Here is a 17253-nt window from a genome sequence, read left to right as displayed (position 1 = left end):
AGAAATGTTCCGCGACACTTTCTAATCTAGATTACAAGCTTATCAAACAACCTTTCCAAAAGAATAATTCAACAGGAAATCTTATTGAGAAATTATATGTATCCGTTAATGTAAGGTAATTACAAATTCAAGGACAGTTTCATTTCTTCCTTCAAATATAATTTATTTATTATTACATTTAAAGAACAAAGCAAATCATTCAAAAAATAATTTTCATTTGAATGAAAATGAGAGAATGTACTTAATTACAGTATTTATAATTCTTTAATATGATAGAAACTGACACGAAACCAAATAAAAAACAAAACAACATCATCATTTAAACTTAATTTAACTTAAATGATTAGGTATTTAGAAAACTTCTAATTAAATTTAAATTTTAAATAAAATAAAACTATTTTTCTGTATATATTTCACAGAAATTACGCACTTAACTAATCTTCAGAATAAGAAATTTAATTATATAAATATATTCACCGAAAAACAAAATTTCATAAAGTACCTTAGAAATTCGAGAAAAATAATCTCGAATATTTTTGAGCAAAATTTACCTACCTTCACAGAAGCTATAGTTTTAAAACATCTTAAACAATTTATAAAATTCTTAATATTCAAAAACATGTTTTCTCAGCATTTTTTTAAAAATTTTCACGTTCATCATTAACAGCAATTTATACATTAAAAAAAACAATTTCTATTAATTAATACTTTGGTGAGCTTTAATATAATAATATTTGTATTTAAAAGTTAAAAAATGTATTCTTAATGAAATTTGATCCATTACACAATAATATATTTGTGTGACATTAAAAATACTCCAAGAAACTAATATTAAACAAATGCAATTCATTTTTATTAATATTTGTTGATGCACTTAAAGAAAATTACAAATTAATATATTAGAAATAATACTAATAAATTAAACATGTAATTTTTGATGTTGGATATATACGTACGTAAGACGTATGAATATTTTCATAACCAAATTTTAAATTTATAAGACATATTTTGTTTTGACCATTATTATTAATTATTATATTAAGCACTACAGGTTGACCATCACTAATCTGGCATTAATTTTGGCTAGCATAATTTCAAATTTCCCGTATAATATTTAAATGATTAGGTATTTAGAAAATTTATAAATACCTAAATACATTAAACATTATACATTAAAAAAACAAAAACTTTTTTAAACTCCTGCAGGCACTAAGATTCTTTTAGTATTCATCGTGGGTTCGGCCAAATCGACTCGGTAGCGAGAGACGGAACTCAATATACTCGGCTCGAGCGACTCAAATTTTCTGGGAGCACTCCAGAGCGGAAGGCCACACCTACCCACCACTACCGTTTGGACGTGCTCGACATTACCAGATGCAAAATAACAACAAAAAGTACGATACTTTAACACGGAATTTTCATTTAATATTTGTTTTTTCTTTGTTAACCAACTTGTACTAATTTACAGGATATTTTAATTAAAAATAATACGAGACGGTTAACTGTCGGATTAAGTGTATTCTCGGTAATCCGGCAGCGTACACATCTAAGATTAGTGCCGATCAACCTGTTTTAATAAAAGTAAAATTTTTAGTATAAACAAGAGACCAAAAGAAGTGAGATAGGACTTCATTCCTCTACAAAAGCCAGAAAAATATAATTAAAATTAATAAAACTAATATTTTTATCATCTTATCACAGGAAACTCCAATTTATATCAATGATTTCATGTTCGTTACATAAGAGAGGTTACTTTAAGCTTCTTAGCTCCTATATACCTATATAAATAAGTGACCCTTCTACCACATTTTACATTATGGGCAGGAATATCCCCATATTCCTGCCCATAATGTAAAATGGGCAGGAATATGGGGATATTCCACCTGGGCTGTCCAGGGCAGTCCAGGTGGTCCCTTTTTATCTGAATTTGTGTATTGTACTCACATATAACAATATATTAGTCAGGGAATATGTAATTTGTGTGTATAAGATCATAAATTTATCACTTTAATGTGCACTAAGCACACAGAATATCTCTCTCAAATACATTATATAACACTTGATAAAGCATTATAACATATAACATCATCGTATGCCTTCTGTAATTGTAATACACGATATATAGAATTCTCTCTAATAATAAATAAGTAAACAAATGATAAATAAATCTTAAAATCTACCTTAAAAGTTCACAAGTTCAATGCCACGGTCACTCATTCATTCCAATTACCTATTTCCGATCCTCCCCACGTGTAATGTTAGACTCACTCCAAATGATCCTAATACGGATGACGTCAACAGATATATACGAAATTTAATTGTCCTCGATCAATTGCTATTATTTACTTAATTTAACATACATTTTAAACTTGTTTTAATACTTTTGGGTTGAAATTATAAATTAATTTAATATATTATAAAAAATATATTTAAAATTAAACATGGCTCCACCTAATAATAGTGGTTGAGCGGTTAAAATTGCATAAAATGCTTTTGGGGGCCGGGATGGAATCTAGACGAGTCAAAAAACCCTAAGAATTTTTTTGGGGGAGTCAGTTCGGATATGTAGAGCCCCACCCCTCACCAATCGGCAGCACCATTGTGGGCATGGCCAAATTCATAACGGGCATGTTGTTAGTGCCCACAGGGCGGAAAGAGTTTGAAAAAAAGACAATATACCAAATTAGTACTATCAGAGTGTACTTTAAAATACTTTCAATTGTATTTAAATTGATATGATAAGCTATTTTATATGATATTAATTCAACAAAACACAGATAAGAAGCGTGATACACGAGTAAAAATGTATAATATATAATCATTTTATGAATTTTTAAAATCTTTATCTAGAATATCCTAAGCTTTTAGCTATTACTTGCTCATTTTAAATTCAATCAGAAAAGATGATAAGGAACCGGACCCGATATATCTAGACTTTTTTAAACTCCTGCAGGCACTAAGACTCTTTTAGTATTCATCGTGGGTTCGGCCAAATCAACTCGGTAGCGAGAGACGGAACTCAACATACTCGGCTCAAGCGACTCAAAATTTTCTGGGAGTTCGAATCTTGGTACTCCATAGCGGAAGGCTTGAAGTCGTACTATAAATTTTTCGCGTCATCTTGCACATCATGTCCCACGCTGTAAGCACGTCTTACGAGTTAGTACTTACAGCCTGGGACATGATGGACATACAGCGTGCTTTTTCCGAGTTGTAAGTTCTACACGGCCGTCCAGATATCAAGGAACAGAGCTCTGACGTATCCATGATTCCGATCCGTACCCGAGTCCGAACTTTGAGAACAGTTTGTGTGTTTACACACGTTCAGATTGAATTGATCAGACTGGTTATATAATGTAATGCAACACCTGATAGATCTGCCAAAAAGAAATAAATAAATTCAAATACAGCAATATTTTTATTGGGGAATAAATATGGTTTTTCACTCTAAGTTAAACATTTACTCGGAGATTTTTATTATATAAAAATATTGCTCTGTCTCATTGAAATATTATACTAAAGAGCAAACATTTCAAATTTAATTTTACTTTTTTATGTTATAAATCATGTAGTAAAATTTATCAAAAATAATTTTAAAAAAATTAATAAATTACTTACTTTTAGTAAATTAAAATATGAAAAAGTGAAAATACTGTATAGAGAATCGGAGAATAAATTACATGCCACAGATTTTTTACTGTTAATGCCGTTTATTTACATGACTATTGGTAAATTTCATAGTCCACGGGTGGTGCAATAAGGATTTCTCAATGCAGAACACGTGTACTACAGCTAGTTTTCTTCTATAGGAAACAAAGTGATTCACGTTTTTGGTTACATTCTTATAAATTCCAGTATTTTCTACAATTTTTTTATTCAATAATCTTATTTGATTGTGATTATTTGCGGTTCCTGAGCATGGCATTATTTGATCCTTTGCATTTCAATCACGAAGATGCAGAGCACGCAATATTTAAAGACCAGTTTTAAGGTAAAATCTTGTAACGAGGGATCCGATTTCGAATACGATCTGAAACGTCACTATTTTTTCGTTGCTAATTGAAAATCCGGTACGAACCAACAATAAAAATCTCCTAAGTCATTTCTCGTGGCCCAACACTGGCCGACTGGATAAAACCACTTACAGTAATGCCGATAAATCGGTCGGAGGTTCGCGTCTGACCAACGGGTTAGCCATGAGGAATTTTCGGGTCTTCCTTCACGTATCTAACATCTAAGTAGGACCAGCTTCCTATAGAAATTCCTCCCGGAAGCCACGTGGAGCACTCGCAACAATCCACGTCACTTCCGGACACACAACGAAACACTCGACAGATCTTCCAATGTGTTGCATTGCCTTGTTCCATAAATCCAATCCATTTCTCATGCTGAGATTTCTTTAAAAGATTATGAAAAATTGTTTAGCCACGTTAAACTAAAATAATGATTAATTTATTGATCGAGTGCCCGCGTGGCACTTTGCAAAGCGTTTTATAAACAAAGCTAATTGTAAAAAAATACACGAAGAATCTCAGACGTAATCATAATAATTTCCTTTCTGAAATAATAATTATGTATTTTTTTCTTCTTTTTTTCTGCAAATACAACAAAGAACCAGGAAACAGTTTGTCAATTCAAAATTTGAAAGACCTTTTACATTAGACTTTCACTCGTGTTTATTTTGATATAGGCTGGAGGAAAGCTTTATGACATAAATATAAGAAAGGAAACGTTTAAATTTAAATTTAAATTTTTAGATTTCTGTTCGAACTTTCCTCATTATAAGAATGGTACTGCGACTTTAAGTTTCCTCCTCTGTTTAAATATAAGATTAATAGAACGGGTCTAAATAAGATTCGTTAAATTACTCAGAAAAATTTGCTGATAATCGATAATAAATGATAAAATAATTACTATTTTTTTAGAGATAAGAAGATAAAACTGCCGTTTAACGTGTAGAAAGTGATTAGAAAATCTAAAGAGGAATATTATAATTTACCATATCTCTTTCCTTCTCTTATATCGTATCACTTCTATGGAACTTTATGCTACTATTTCATTATTTTTACGATATATAGGGAGAGGGAAAGTTATGGAAATAGACTTTGTGCTGAATACACACACAAGCGAGAAGATTAAAGGAAGAAATTGCCTTATTCCAGAAGTACTTTTGCTCATTTCAATGGAATGTTACGGTTTATTAATAATGTGACATTGTAATTACAAAATGAATAATAAATTATTCATTTTCATTCTAGAATTTATTACGCTTAATGGAAGAGTAAGCAAAGAAACTGTATATCAAATTTCGGGGCAATGATAATGGGTTTAATAACAATAATAAAGTATTTTTTTATGAACTTTTCAGAAATTATTACTATTCCACCATTTTCAACTCGTTCTACCCTGTAGACACTAAGGGATTTTTCTTCTCCCCATGTTCAGTGTGGGTTTGGCTAGGCCCACAATGGCTGAGTGGTGATGAAGAATTCCTAGTTTTGTCTGTAAAGTTTACATTGTTGCCTCAGAATGTTAAGATGGTTATGATAATTTTTGGGCTAACCTGTATGCCTACTATTGTAATTACAATAGATATTTATAAGATAAAATTAATTTAGTAGTAGGGGTTTATGGCAAAAGGAAGTATACTGAATAAGGTATATTGTTACTTAGAGATAAACTAGATAAACTTATTTAATCCCACAAATGGTAAACATTTTATATTTTTGACTACAACCAAACCAAAATATTCACTCCTTTCTGGTCGAATTTCCGGTTTTATATCACGGTTCACTGACTTTCTTACCTGTATAGGTGGGAATTACTAATTTATAATACTAATATTTGATGTAATTTCCATAATAGCAGCAGTTCTTCTCCCTGTTTTAATAAGCTATCAAATCTTTATACTCATACTGTTTTATTTTTCGGATATACTACAGTAATATTTTTAAAATAATGTAATTTTGTATGGTATAAAATAGAACAAGGTCATCTTCCTTGCAAAGTCATACAAATTACTTTCCATCGTGCAGTAAAGCTTGCTTACAGGCGCCAGTTTAAATGCTGATTTTTGCGTTTATTTAAGTCTTATTTTGTAATAAAATTTATTTGATTTCGTAGAGAGAATTTTTTTAAGCAAGGAAATGCTACAAATAGTCGAAACTTAAAATAAAAAAACGTGATTTTTGATGAAAATAAATGAGCAAAAAGCCGTCAAACCATTGGAAGTTGTATGGGTCAACCAACTGAAATCAACCATGCGAGTAATCACGTGACGGTATTTTCGGTCATTCTCAAAACTACATTGACCCGGTTAAGCCACATTTCGGTTCATTCTCCTATAAAACTATTTGTTATGCAATGTTTAAACTCATTCGAAGCGAAGTTAACGATATTTTAGCACGTTCTTGAACTAAACATAATGTAAAATAATTTGTTTGCAATCTTTGTTCGCTTAATTTTCAATGTTTATAACACATTTTATGGAAATTTGCACGTAAACAGTAATAGAAAAATTAAATAAAAATTGTATAATAAAAAATTGAATTAATTTATAATATATGGAGCAATAATCAATCTATACAATGGGAAAATATTAAGAATAATGTCTGTTCTATGAGTCATATGTTGAAATATATGGATCAAATGGTACCAAAGGTAATTATGGAATTATAAAAGAGTTACTTCAAGTTTAAAATTCATTCTCAATCATAGACTATGATCCAAAAAATAATTATTCTTTTTATTTCTTCCATAGTTCCAAGCCATTTATCCATGCTGTTCTCAAGCCTGGATAAATGGCATTCCATGGATTCTCAAAGCATTAAATGCTTGAGAATCCATAGAATTTTTCATAATTCTACACAGTTTATTAATAGTGTGGATAAATAAATAGCTTATATTTTTGGAAGAAATAAAATAATAATTATTTTTCGGATCATAAACCCCACAGACAATTATAGAATTCTGGAAAAGATATTTTTAAAACTTTAATAAATTTATAAAGATAAAAACTTCATTATTAAACATTAAAAACATTGATTTATAGCCTTTTACTGCTTGAGAATCAATAGAATATTCTTTAATTTTATGCCATTTGATAATAGCATGGATAAATGCATAGATCTATGGAAGAAATGAAGGATTATGGCTTCATACAGAGCTTTAAACTATAAAATATTACTCTCCACCAAATAACCATATATGTAAAAGTGTCAGGCTCTAAGCTATGAACTCATAATTCTAAAAATATATGAATAATTTTGATAAATTCGAAGAGAATAGGCTACAAAATTAGATAATAAATACAATTATGAATGGAATAAAGTGTGTAAAAAGGTGAAATATCAAAAAACTTCACATAAATATATAAATCTAGAAATTCAGGATTGATAAAATAGATAAATTTTTATATTTTAAATAGATATCAAGTGTTTTTATGAAATTTAAAATCAATGTTTTAAATATATTGATTTAATTTGACAAATATAAAATATACAAATGAATATTTTTAAAATTTATATTAAATATTAATTAAAAACTTTGTATAGAAATATATTTTAAATGAAAAATTTAATTCATCATAAAATTCACTTAATAAACAATTACGCCCACTAAAGGGTAAAAGGGACCCACTCTACTGCCCGGTCCCACACGCCCCTGAAGCTACATAAATAATGTATTATTCCTTATATAATTTAATATTTTGGGTTTAAAAATATTATTCTCTTCTATTTACTTTTTATATATTCAAATAAAATATGTAAGAATAAATTATAAAATTATAGTACCAACAATACATCATTTAATTTCCTTCTCTACAGAGAATGTATTGACTAATGTAAATTATATGTTGATTAGATTATAAAGTGTTTTAAGGTGAAGTAATAGTAATTATTATTAAATCTGTGGTTAAGTTACTTCTCTGTAGAGAGATATGGAGGAGTTAGTTAGCTAGAAAAGCATAGGTAGAGAATTAGTAAAGAAAACTCCACAGAAATAGGAGAATTACAAGGAAACAATGTTATTTTTTTAGAATTCCTCTAAATTAAAAAGAAATTTTTAAATATAAATGTGTTTAAACTTGTTTATCTGGAGTAAAATTAATAAGAAGTAGCCCATAAAGAACAATAATGTAACTGTTCCTTAAGGTGGTCATTGTACATATGGGAAAATGGTACTGATAGGATATAAACTAGATACATTCGGTTAGAAATTTATAATTTTTCTTAAGAAAAAATATTTTATATAAAAATTACAAACATTAAAATGAAAAAAAAAATTATAATAATTATAAAAGTATGGTAAACTATTTGGAACAAAGATTATATAGAATTTAATACAAAAAAATAGGGCATGTGGTTGGAGACCAATACAAAATAGGTTACTACTCAATAGACAATAACCTTTAAATAAATCTAGACATATTATTTGTTTTTCATTTATCACGAGGGAAAAGGAACCGAAGATGCCAAAAAAAAAAAAATTAGGATAATGGCAGAAAATCTTGCAAAAAGCTTAAAAAAAGAGTGAACCATCTCACGAATTGTCCGGGTTTCAGGATGAAAATTTTCAAAATTAAATATTATATTTAATATAAATCTATATAAATTATATATCGTTGGATTCGTCAGAAAATGAGGAATCAAACACAATTAAACTTTTTAAAAAATATTAATTTTTTGAAGAGAGAGAGAAGAATATTTTTATTGTATTAGGTGAGTGATGTCTTCCTAAGACAAGAATGTTAGAAAAGCAAGTAATTATTTTATGAATAAATAATAATTTGCTGTTGAAAATAGCTTTAAAATGTAATAAAATATTCGAAATTTATAGTAAATTAAGATCTTTAATTTATTTTATTAAATTCTTTCATGAAATAATGCGAAAATGTATCATAATATAAGTGCAATGTAAATCTTTAAAAAAATGAATTTTTGAATGTTTTACACATTAAAAAATATAATTATAATGATTTTAAACAAAAAACTAAATAAATAAATTTCCTAAGAATGATTAAAAAGAATTAATGAGACAATTAAGCAATTAATTACACATTTATATAATATAAGTGACTTGTAAAATATATATTAAAAAATTAAAAATTTTTAGATATGTTTTTTTTTATATATTTTTCTTTTTATCTCTAACTGATAAAATTTAAAAAATAATAATAATAAAAAATATATTTATCAAGATAAACAGTGCAATGATACGACCTTTAGCCCTCTTATCCACAAATATTGATGGAAGATGTTTACAATTGAGGTCAATACGATACTAGAATACAAAACATGTAGCATAAGATGTTTTAATCTTTTTACAACAGAAAAATATGTAGAAATTCATTCAAAAATAGGAAAAAATAACTTCATAATAAATTATATTCAAGGAGCCGAAATGGGTGCTCTGACGAAGAAGGTTTAAAAAAAAAAAAGTCTAATGCAAAACCTGTTTAGAGAAGGCTCGATGGTGCTCTGTATAATGAAGTTCTGTTGAAGAATTAAGTTGAAGGTTGAGCAACATCAAGTCCTCTTCAAAGAGGTTTATTTGAAGGGGATTGAGGTTCTGTTGAAGAATTAAGTTGAAGGTTGAGCAACATCAAATCCTCTTCAAAGAGGATTGAGGTTCTGTTGAAGAATTAAGGAAGAAAGGTGAAGGTTGAGCAACATCAAATCCTCTTCAAAGAGGATTGAGGTTCTGTTGAAGAATTAAGGAAGAAAGGTGAAGGTTGAGCAACATCAAATCCTCTTCAAAGAGGATTGAGGTTCTGTTGAAGAATTAAGGAAGAAAGGTGAAGGTTGAGCAACATCAAATCCTCTTCAAAAAGGATTATTTGAAGGGGATTGAGGTCCTGTTGAAGAATTAAGGAAGAAAGTTGAAGGTTTTAATAAGAAACCTCTTTGGAGTAGGTTTTTTATGTTGCTCTATATAATAAAAAAGATGACGAAGAAGAATGAAGGAAGAAATTTAGAGACTTAATGAGGAAAAGCCTTGAAGAAAGTTCGCTTATCTGCATAATTGATCTAAAATATTCACGTGAGGTTTTCGAGAAGAAGGTTAAGGATTTGATGAGGAAGATCCTTGAAGGATTGATATGTTCTAAAAATCATAGAATATACTTAAATAAATTTGAATTAATCGAAAAAGATTGACAACATGTTTGAAAACATTTCAAAAACTCTAAAAAAAAAATATATATATATATATATATTTTCTTTTCTTCCTCCTTTATGAAACCTTGCTGGAAGGCAGTAATTTCTATTTTTTATCACTAATAGGAAATTAATAACGTTGAGTTTTGTACGTGTGTGTATGTATACATTAGATATATATTTACACGTTAAATAGGCCTCTTAAAACAGCGATTTTGATACCTAAATTTCGATTTTATATATATTTAAACATATAAACTTAATAATTTTTAAATATTTAATTACTTAATTAGAGTATTTTATATTTATAATAGTTTTAAATAAATAAAATAAATAGAATATTCGATTAGGCAAGCGTTAAAAGCTGTATACACGCAAGAAAATGGATAGAACTTACTCAATATTTAACTATTCATTGTATGAAGCACCTGTTCGATAACGTGAAGTGGAATAATGTAAACGTAAAGTATAAGGAAAGAATACATCCATACAGTTGATAAAATCAGAATCGTATGAGTCAGTTTAGTTCATGGTCAGAATTATGAAACTTTTCCTTAAAGTCACAATATCAAAATAATTAATTAAATAAATAGATTTCATGCCAATTATACATTTTCCTGTTAAATTAAAATACTTCCATTCCTTAAATTCCTACAATAAACTTAATTACTTTCTCAGTGTTATATGTAACAGTAAGATCCCCCAAAAAATAATCCCCAAGAATGTACATTTCTGGACTCGTGGCACCTTGAAATGTCCAGAAATGTAAAAACTTGGGAAATTTTTCTGTATTTATGGATGTTATCGTGTGTTTGGAGAAGTGGCTTAACAGTGGTCAAGTGGACAAACCACTGAACACTTGGTAGTGGATTCCCGCCTGGCCACGTGGTTTTTCCGGATTTTTTTTACGTTAGTAACGTCTAAATAGGGGCCAGTTTCTCCTTGAAACTCCCTCAGGCAGGTATTCCCCCTCTTGTTGCCTCCTTACACGAATAAAACCAATCGTAAGCCATTGGTTTTGTCGATTTTGGTGCTTACGATTTTGTCTACCCACTTTGAAGCTTAATAACTCCTGTGCCTTTTGTCGAAAATTTCTGAAATTATGCAGGGACGTTTGAATGTTGGAGCGAACTTCTTCCAGAAATTTTCAGAAAAATCGGACTATTTATTCGGGAGATATGGTCCCTACTCCTTAATGTCTACCGAACCAATCTGGGATTATCAGGAATGAAAACAAACAAAGGTCGAGAAAGTCCAGCAACAATGCTGCAAGCTTTTTTTAAACATAATAACAAGCGTATGAATAAGTTAAAATTTTCCTTCATAAAATAAGTAAAATATTTAGTTAATTTTTATGTGTAAATACTAATTGTAGTGACCTTTAAGGCCTTTAGATATGTTAAGGTTGTTGCTGCGCTATCTAAACAGTCTTACTTAATAGGTATAGAACACATAACCACCCTACTCTGTAGATATAGAGCATATTTTCTAAATAGGTGTAGTGCCCTAACAGCACACGTATAAAGCATCTACCTACCTCACTCCATAGGTATAAAGCATAGAGCATACTAAAAACGTATCAAATTATAACCCCCCTTATACACGAGTCATTAAGGACTAACCTACCGTTTACTATTTTCTTAGCATCAAATCGAGATAAAAATGTATAAAACACGGATATAGGCTTGCATTTTCTATACGTAACGACTTTATCTCTCGTTATAACGCTATATAATAGGCCCATCATCATCACTAGACTGGAAAATTGTACGTAAGAATTTGACGTGTTGATGCGGATGTTGTTACGTGATAAATATCGTAATTCGTAACATAAATCAAAATCATTTCCTATGGGAGAACTATTGAAATATAATTCTCATCACTTCGACTTAGCGCCACCGCAGGACTCTGAAATCGGCGCTAAATCGAGGGTAGCGCTAAACTGAAGTACCTCGAACGATAAGGATTATAGATTAGTAGTTAGATTCCTTTCGTGAATTGCTATTTACTAAACGAAATTCCTTTCGTTTAGTAAATAGCAATTTATAAGGGCGACGCTATTTAGGGGGACACTATATCGAGGTTTGAGTGTATAACCTTCTTTTCTCTAACTGTTATTATAGTTTAATAATAATTTAATTAATATCTGAGTCATGCCAACACAATTGACTTCTATAATAATAGAGAAGAATTTCAAAATCATATTCTGACCCAAAAAATAATTTTAAATATTATTATTTTATTCTTAAAATAAATTTTTATAATTAAACATTTGTTAAGAAAATATATAAATAAATAAATTTAAATATCGTTAATTAATTAAGTTTAAAGGCTTTTTTTTCCTCTCTTAATTTTTATGGAAAAATTATAATAAAACAAGTCAATTAATTCGAGTTGACCTTGAGGGGGGGAAAGAAAAAGTAAATGATGAAAGGAAAAGTTATGATCTTGAATTTTAAAAAACATATGAATTGTTAAAGGATTCAGAGAATTTCTCCAGATAATCATCTTATTGTATTGAAGAAATATACACAATTATCGAGAAAATATACTTAAATCTGTTGTACTGTACAAGCCATTATTACGTAATCAGGGAGGGCTCCACGGGTCTTTTACAAAGGTAAGGGGCGCCTGGGGCCTCCCTGATTACGTAACTGGCTACTAAACATGTTTGCTTTTCATCCACATCGCTAATTGATATACCAGTAGCCCTATACAGGGGTGGTTTTCACCTTCTAATTTGGGCCCCTTCTATATGTTTCCAGTTTGTTAATGCCAGTTAGTTTTAGGGCTTTTAGGGCATCGTTTGAGACATTTCAGTTTAGCGCCGCACTCGATTTAGTGCCAATTTAGGGGAACTAAATCGAAGCTAGACCAGTCCTGTATTCAAAACACAGGATACACAATAAGTAATCTATCGTGTGATGTGTGTTTTATATTATATATACTTATATGAGGCCTCCTTATCTACTTGTAGCTTATATTGCGTAAGGTCTAGGGCCCCCGTATGACTTAAAACTTGCCTTTTTTCTAAAACAAAAGAAAAAAAATAGAACTTGTCCGGAGATTTTCTAAGTTCCTAACCAGTTCTTAACCCCGATAAATCAGTTGATAAAGTGTTTACGTACAGACAATCTGACAGACGAATGATATTTTTAAATAAATTATTCACTAAAGAATGCAAAAATATGTGATAAATTTTATTTAAGAAGTTAATAATTTATAATAAAATATATAATAATTTAAAATTTTAAATATAAAATAATAAATTTAAAGATTAAAAATCACTCGTTATAAGGTAAATTAATGTAGTAAAAATAAATCAAAGTATTGTGATATGACGTATTTACATATACAGTAAAACCTGCGTATGCCGGACTGGCACGGTACCGAATAAGGCAGGTTTCCGTTTTAAGCAGGTTCCGTTTTTGACAGGTTGTTACTGTATTTCTAATTTTTGGTTTAATTTATGCATACAAATAAATGTTTTTTTTTTCTTTTATAATAACAATATACCTACTATTGCACTCCCCGTATATAATAATATATATATAATATAGTATTGTTATATAATAATATATAATTTATGTATAAATACAGCATTTTTCTTTATTAAATTGCATACATTTTAATATGTTGATAATACTGCCTTATACTTACTATTTTATTTTCAAAATTTTCCTTAATTTAAAGAAATTTCAAGAAATTAAACAAAGTTATCCACTTATATAAGCAAAACCAGATATAAATATGTGTAGTCTACATCATATTGGGCTACTGTACTGTATTCGGCTACACATATTTATGTGTAGCCCAATACAGTACATATCTATAACAATATGTAATGTATATAAACCTATACATAAGTATAGTAGAGTATATAAACCTGTACATAACATATATATATATATACAGTAAAACCTGCATAAACCGGACTCGCCGAATACTTTTACGGTTTGGTAGGTTTCCGTTTTGAACAGGTTACTTTTTAACATAGGAAATCGCTACGCCTCGAAGAATCTTTTCCGTTTAGGCAGGTTTTCTTTATATTCTGTTTTAGACAGGTTTTACTGTATTAAATTGCTCTTGGATACCCATAAATAATGTAAATTCATATAAATTTTATTATATCTTCTATAATTTATAAATTTTATTCTATTTTATTTTATTTTCAGTATATAAAAAAGAAATTTATTTATTACACGTGACAAGGAAATACACCTTAAACCACCTACGAATGCCCTAAGATTAAAATATCTTTAAAATAAATCAATCATAAAAAAAGAAAAATTATTATTAATAAATTTTAAAGTATAATATATATTAATTATTTTTCCACCATTATTATTCCACCATTTTGTGGTGATTTCAATAGGGCAGGCTTGAGGTTTTGCGGGGCCTCCGAAAAAAGTTACTAGTGTGGGGCACCAAAATATTTACAAAAACAAAAAGAATTTCTTATCAATATTTCTTAGACATTTGAAAGTTTGGGGCCTCTTCGAGCGGGGGGCCTCTGCCTGAGGCCCGAAATCAGACGTCTGAGCCGGCCATTAAAATTTAATTTGAAAAGTTCAAGTTTTTAGATGTTTACAGTTTTAAGATTTATTCATAAAATGTTAAATATTACATAAAAGAAACGGTAAAACTCGTTTAAAACGGAAACCTGCCAAACCGGAAAAATATTCTGTCCGGTTTATACAGGTTTTAACGAAGTTAAAAACCTGACTTGAACGCTTTGAACATGTTCATGTATAATTTACGTAAGGTATAGGTGTTATAAACAGTGAAACCTGCTAATGTGACCAGCTCAAAGTTGTTATCTTACACAGGTGGTCACCTTGTGCAGGTGGTCGCATTAACATGTTTTACTGTACGTGCTTATTGTCAATTATTTTACTTTAAAATCAGTATTTAGGGTATGATCTAAGCAACTTTTAAGTATGATTTACTCGCGAATTTACGTAAATATATTTAAACCTAGGACCTTTACAGATATCGAAAGTTTAAAATTAAATATACAGGATATAATTTAGTCTAAATATAGACAAACTAAACAAGAAAGTCGTAAACATATTCAGATAAATATAATTTTAATCCCTATAAAATATGTATCATCGAGAGTAAGGAAAACAACACTTAAAACACAGGAAAAATACGTGTTTTCTAGTTAACAATAGCATAAATTATGTATTGTAATTTTAAATATAATTTTATATATATATATATATATATATAAGGCTTTTAACTTACGTAAAGAAAGTACTGTACGCTGCATTATCAAGTTTTACTGATTTTATAAAGTTATATAATTATATATTATTATAAAATAAGTGTAATTAATACACAATAAACTTACCTGTGATGTAAATATTTGATATTTCTACTACGGAAGGAATTAACAAGGGAATAGAGCTTGTAGGGAATTAAACGAAGCAAGGATGTTATAGCCAAAGGGTGAGGAATGTAGCTGTGTGTGTGTGTGTGTCTGTGTGTAGCGGGTTCAAAGACATCGTCATCATTCGACCTTAGCCTTTAGTAGATAATAAGGCTTCTACCTACTTGAACAGATTTTTCTGCATAATTTTCACTCCTTATTGATTTATATCGGTGCCATTACACTTGTTGCTTATTTCTGGATCTGTTTTTTTGGTTTTCGTGCTTATTTTTGAGTTTTTTGATAGTTTATTTCATGTTTTTACAATAATAATTTACTAATTTATCACATTTATTTTATTTTCTAATTAAAATTTCTACAGCAAAACCTGTGCAAAACGGAACCTGAATTTAAAAGAAACCGAGGAAAAATTCTTCGATTTTCTATGTTAAGAAAGAACCTGTTCAAAACGGAAACCTGCCAAACCGAAAAAATATTCGGTATCGTGCGATTCCGGTTTACACAGGTTTTCCGGTTTGGCAGGTTTCCGTTTTAAACAGGTTTAAAAACAACAGAAAAATCGCTCCTTTCTAAAGAATTTTCCCCCTTTAGACAGGTTTCCGTTTTAGACAGGTTTCACTGTATATACTTTTTCAAGTAAATACTGTATAATAAAAATTATTGTACTTTTATGAACATTTTTCTATACCTTTTACTAATTTTTTTTTAAAATAATTATTATAATTTTATAATAAAAAAATTAATTTATATAAATACAAATTTAAAATCCCGCTTACAGATTTATGCCCTGTTATACAGTAATAAATAAAAAATTAAATTTATAACTTAATGAACAGCTTAAATATAATTAAATTAAAAGCGTAAAGTAATTGTGATTAAGATAAAAGTAAATAACGTTTAAAGTGACTTACGGTTTTCTCATATTTAATCGAATTTAACGAGAAAATAACATTGATTAAGAGCAACTGCTTAAAGGATAATACGAAACAGGTAAACGAAAATAACAGTTCACTTACCTTACGGCCAAATAAACAGAAACACAGACTAGCAATGCAGCAATCATGATGCAATTATACGTAATACACAAGCATCTGTGATGGAGAAAAACAGCGAAATGATCATCCGCCGATGGGTAATGTTCCTTTAAACAGAATTTAATCTTTCATCTCTCTACTTTTGATGAGATTTTTTGGCAAAAATGGACTATGAACAGAGATTAAACTATGTCAGCCACGTGTTTACGATATTGGAAAGGATGACGACATAATAAGTTTGAACTTTACGTGTGACGTTCTATGACGTCTTTGCTTCTGGCGTGTTTATTAGTCCACGCGTTATTTGAGGGAGTGGCTCCCTTTTTCTTTTATCGCACTTTAAATATTTGAATTTTGATTTTTACAATAACAAAAATATCGTTTATCGTTATTTAAAATTGTAAATATATACATGTATATTTTAATGCGTGTACAATTATTAACCGATCTTAAGCTTTAGTTTTAGTTCCTCCTGAGAAGCTATGGACATAGAGCAGCAAGTGTTCTTCACTTTGCATGGTTTGTTGCAACATGTTTCACCTCAAATCAACAAATTAACACGTTCTAACCAATACTAAATGTTTCAGTCTTTCTATAAAGGTAATGCACCCAGTCCTTCTTGATCTCGTTATTAATTAGTGCCCAATTTTACCGATTTGGGATAAAT

The 17253-nt window shown here is 29.3% G+C and overlaps 1 protein-coding gene across 4 annotated transcripts in view; it reads right to left on the bottom strand.

Annotated features, from left to right (window-relative positions):
- The window catches only part of LOC136987888 (glycerol-3-phosphate acyltransferase 1, mitochondrial-like), a 46311-nt gene extending 29540 nt beyond the window's left edge, over nucleotides 1-16771 (bottom strand). Inside the window, exon 1 of one of the 4 annotated variants that reach the window (XM_067285652.1) lies at nucleotides 16569-16771. In XM_067285652.1, coding sequence (XP_067141753.1) covers nucleotides 16569-16615 — 47 coding nt within the window. In that variant the 5' untranslated portion in view covers nucleotides 16616-16771. Of the gene's footprint in view, nucleotides 1-2180; nucleotides 2265-10554; nucleotides 10598-15513; nucleotides 15782-16568 lie in introns of those variants that run through there. The other 3 variants (XM_067285655.1, XM_067285654.1, XM_067285653.1) reach the window with 3 other exon arrangements.
- Between the last annotated feature and the right edge of the window lie 482 nt (nucleotides 16772-17253).

The sequence above is a fragment of the Centruroides vittatus genome, unplaced genomic scaffold, assembly GCF_030686945.1.
Source record: "Centruroides vittatus isolate TY-2023 unplaced genomic scaffold, ASM3068694v2 scaffold_2802, whole genome shotgun sequence".
Lineage (NCBI taxonomy): Eukaryota > Metazoa > Arthropoda > Arachnida > Scorpiones > Buthidae > Centruroides > Centruroides vittatus.
The sequence above is the reverse complement of the archived record's forward strand: the minus strand, read 5'-3'. Positions and strand labels throughout refer to the sequence as shown.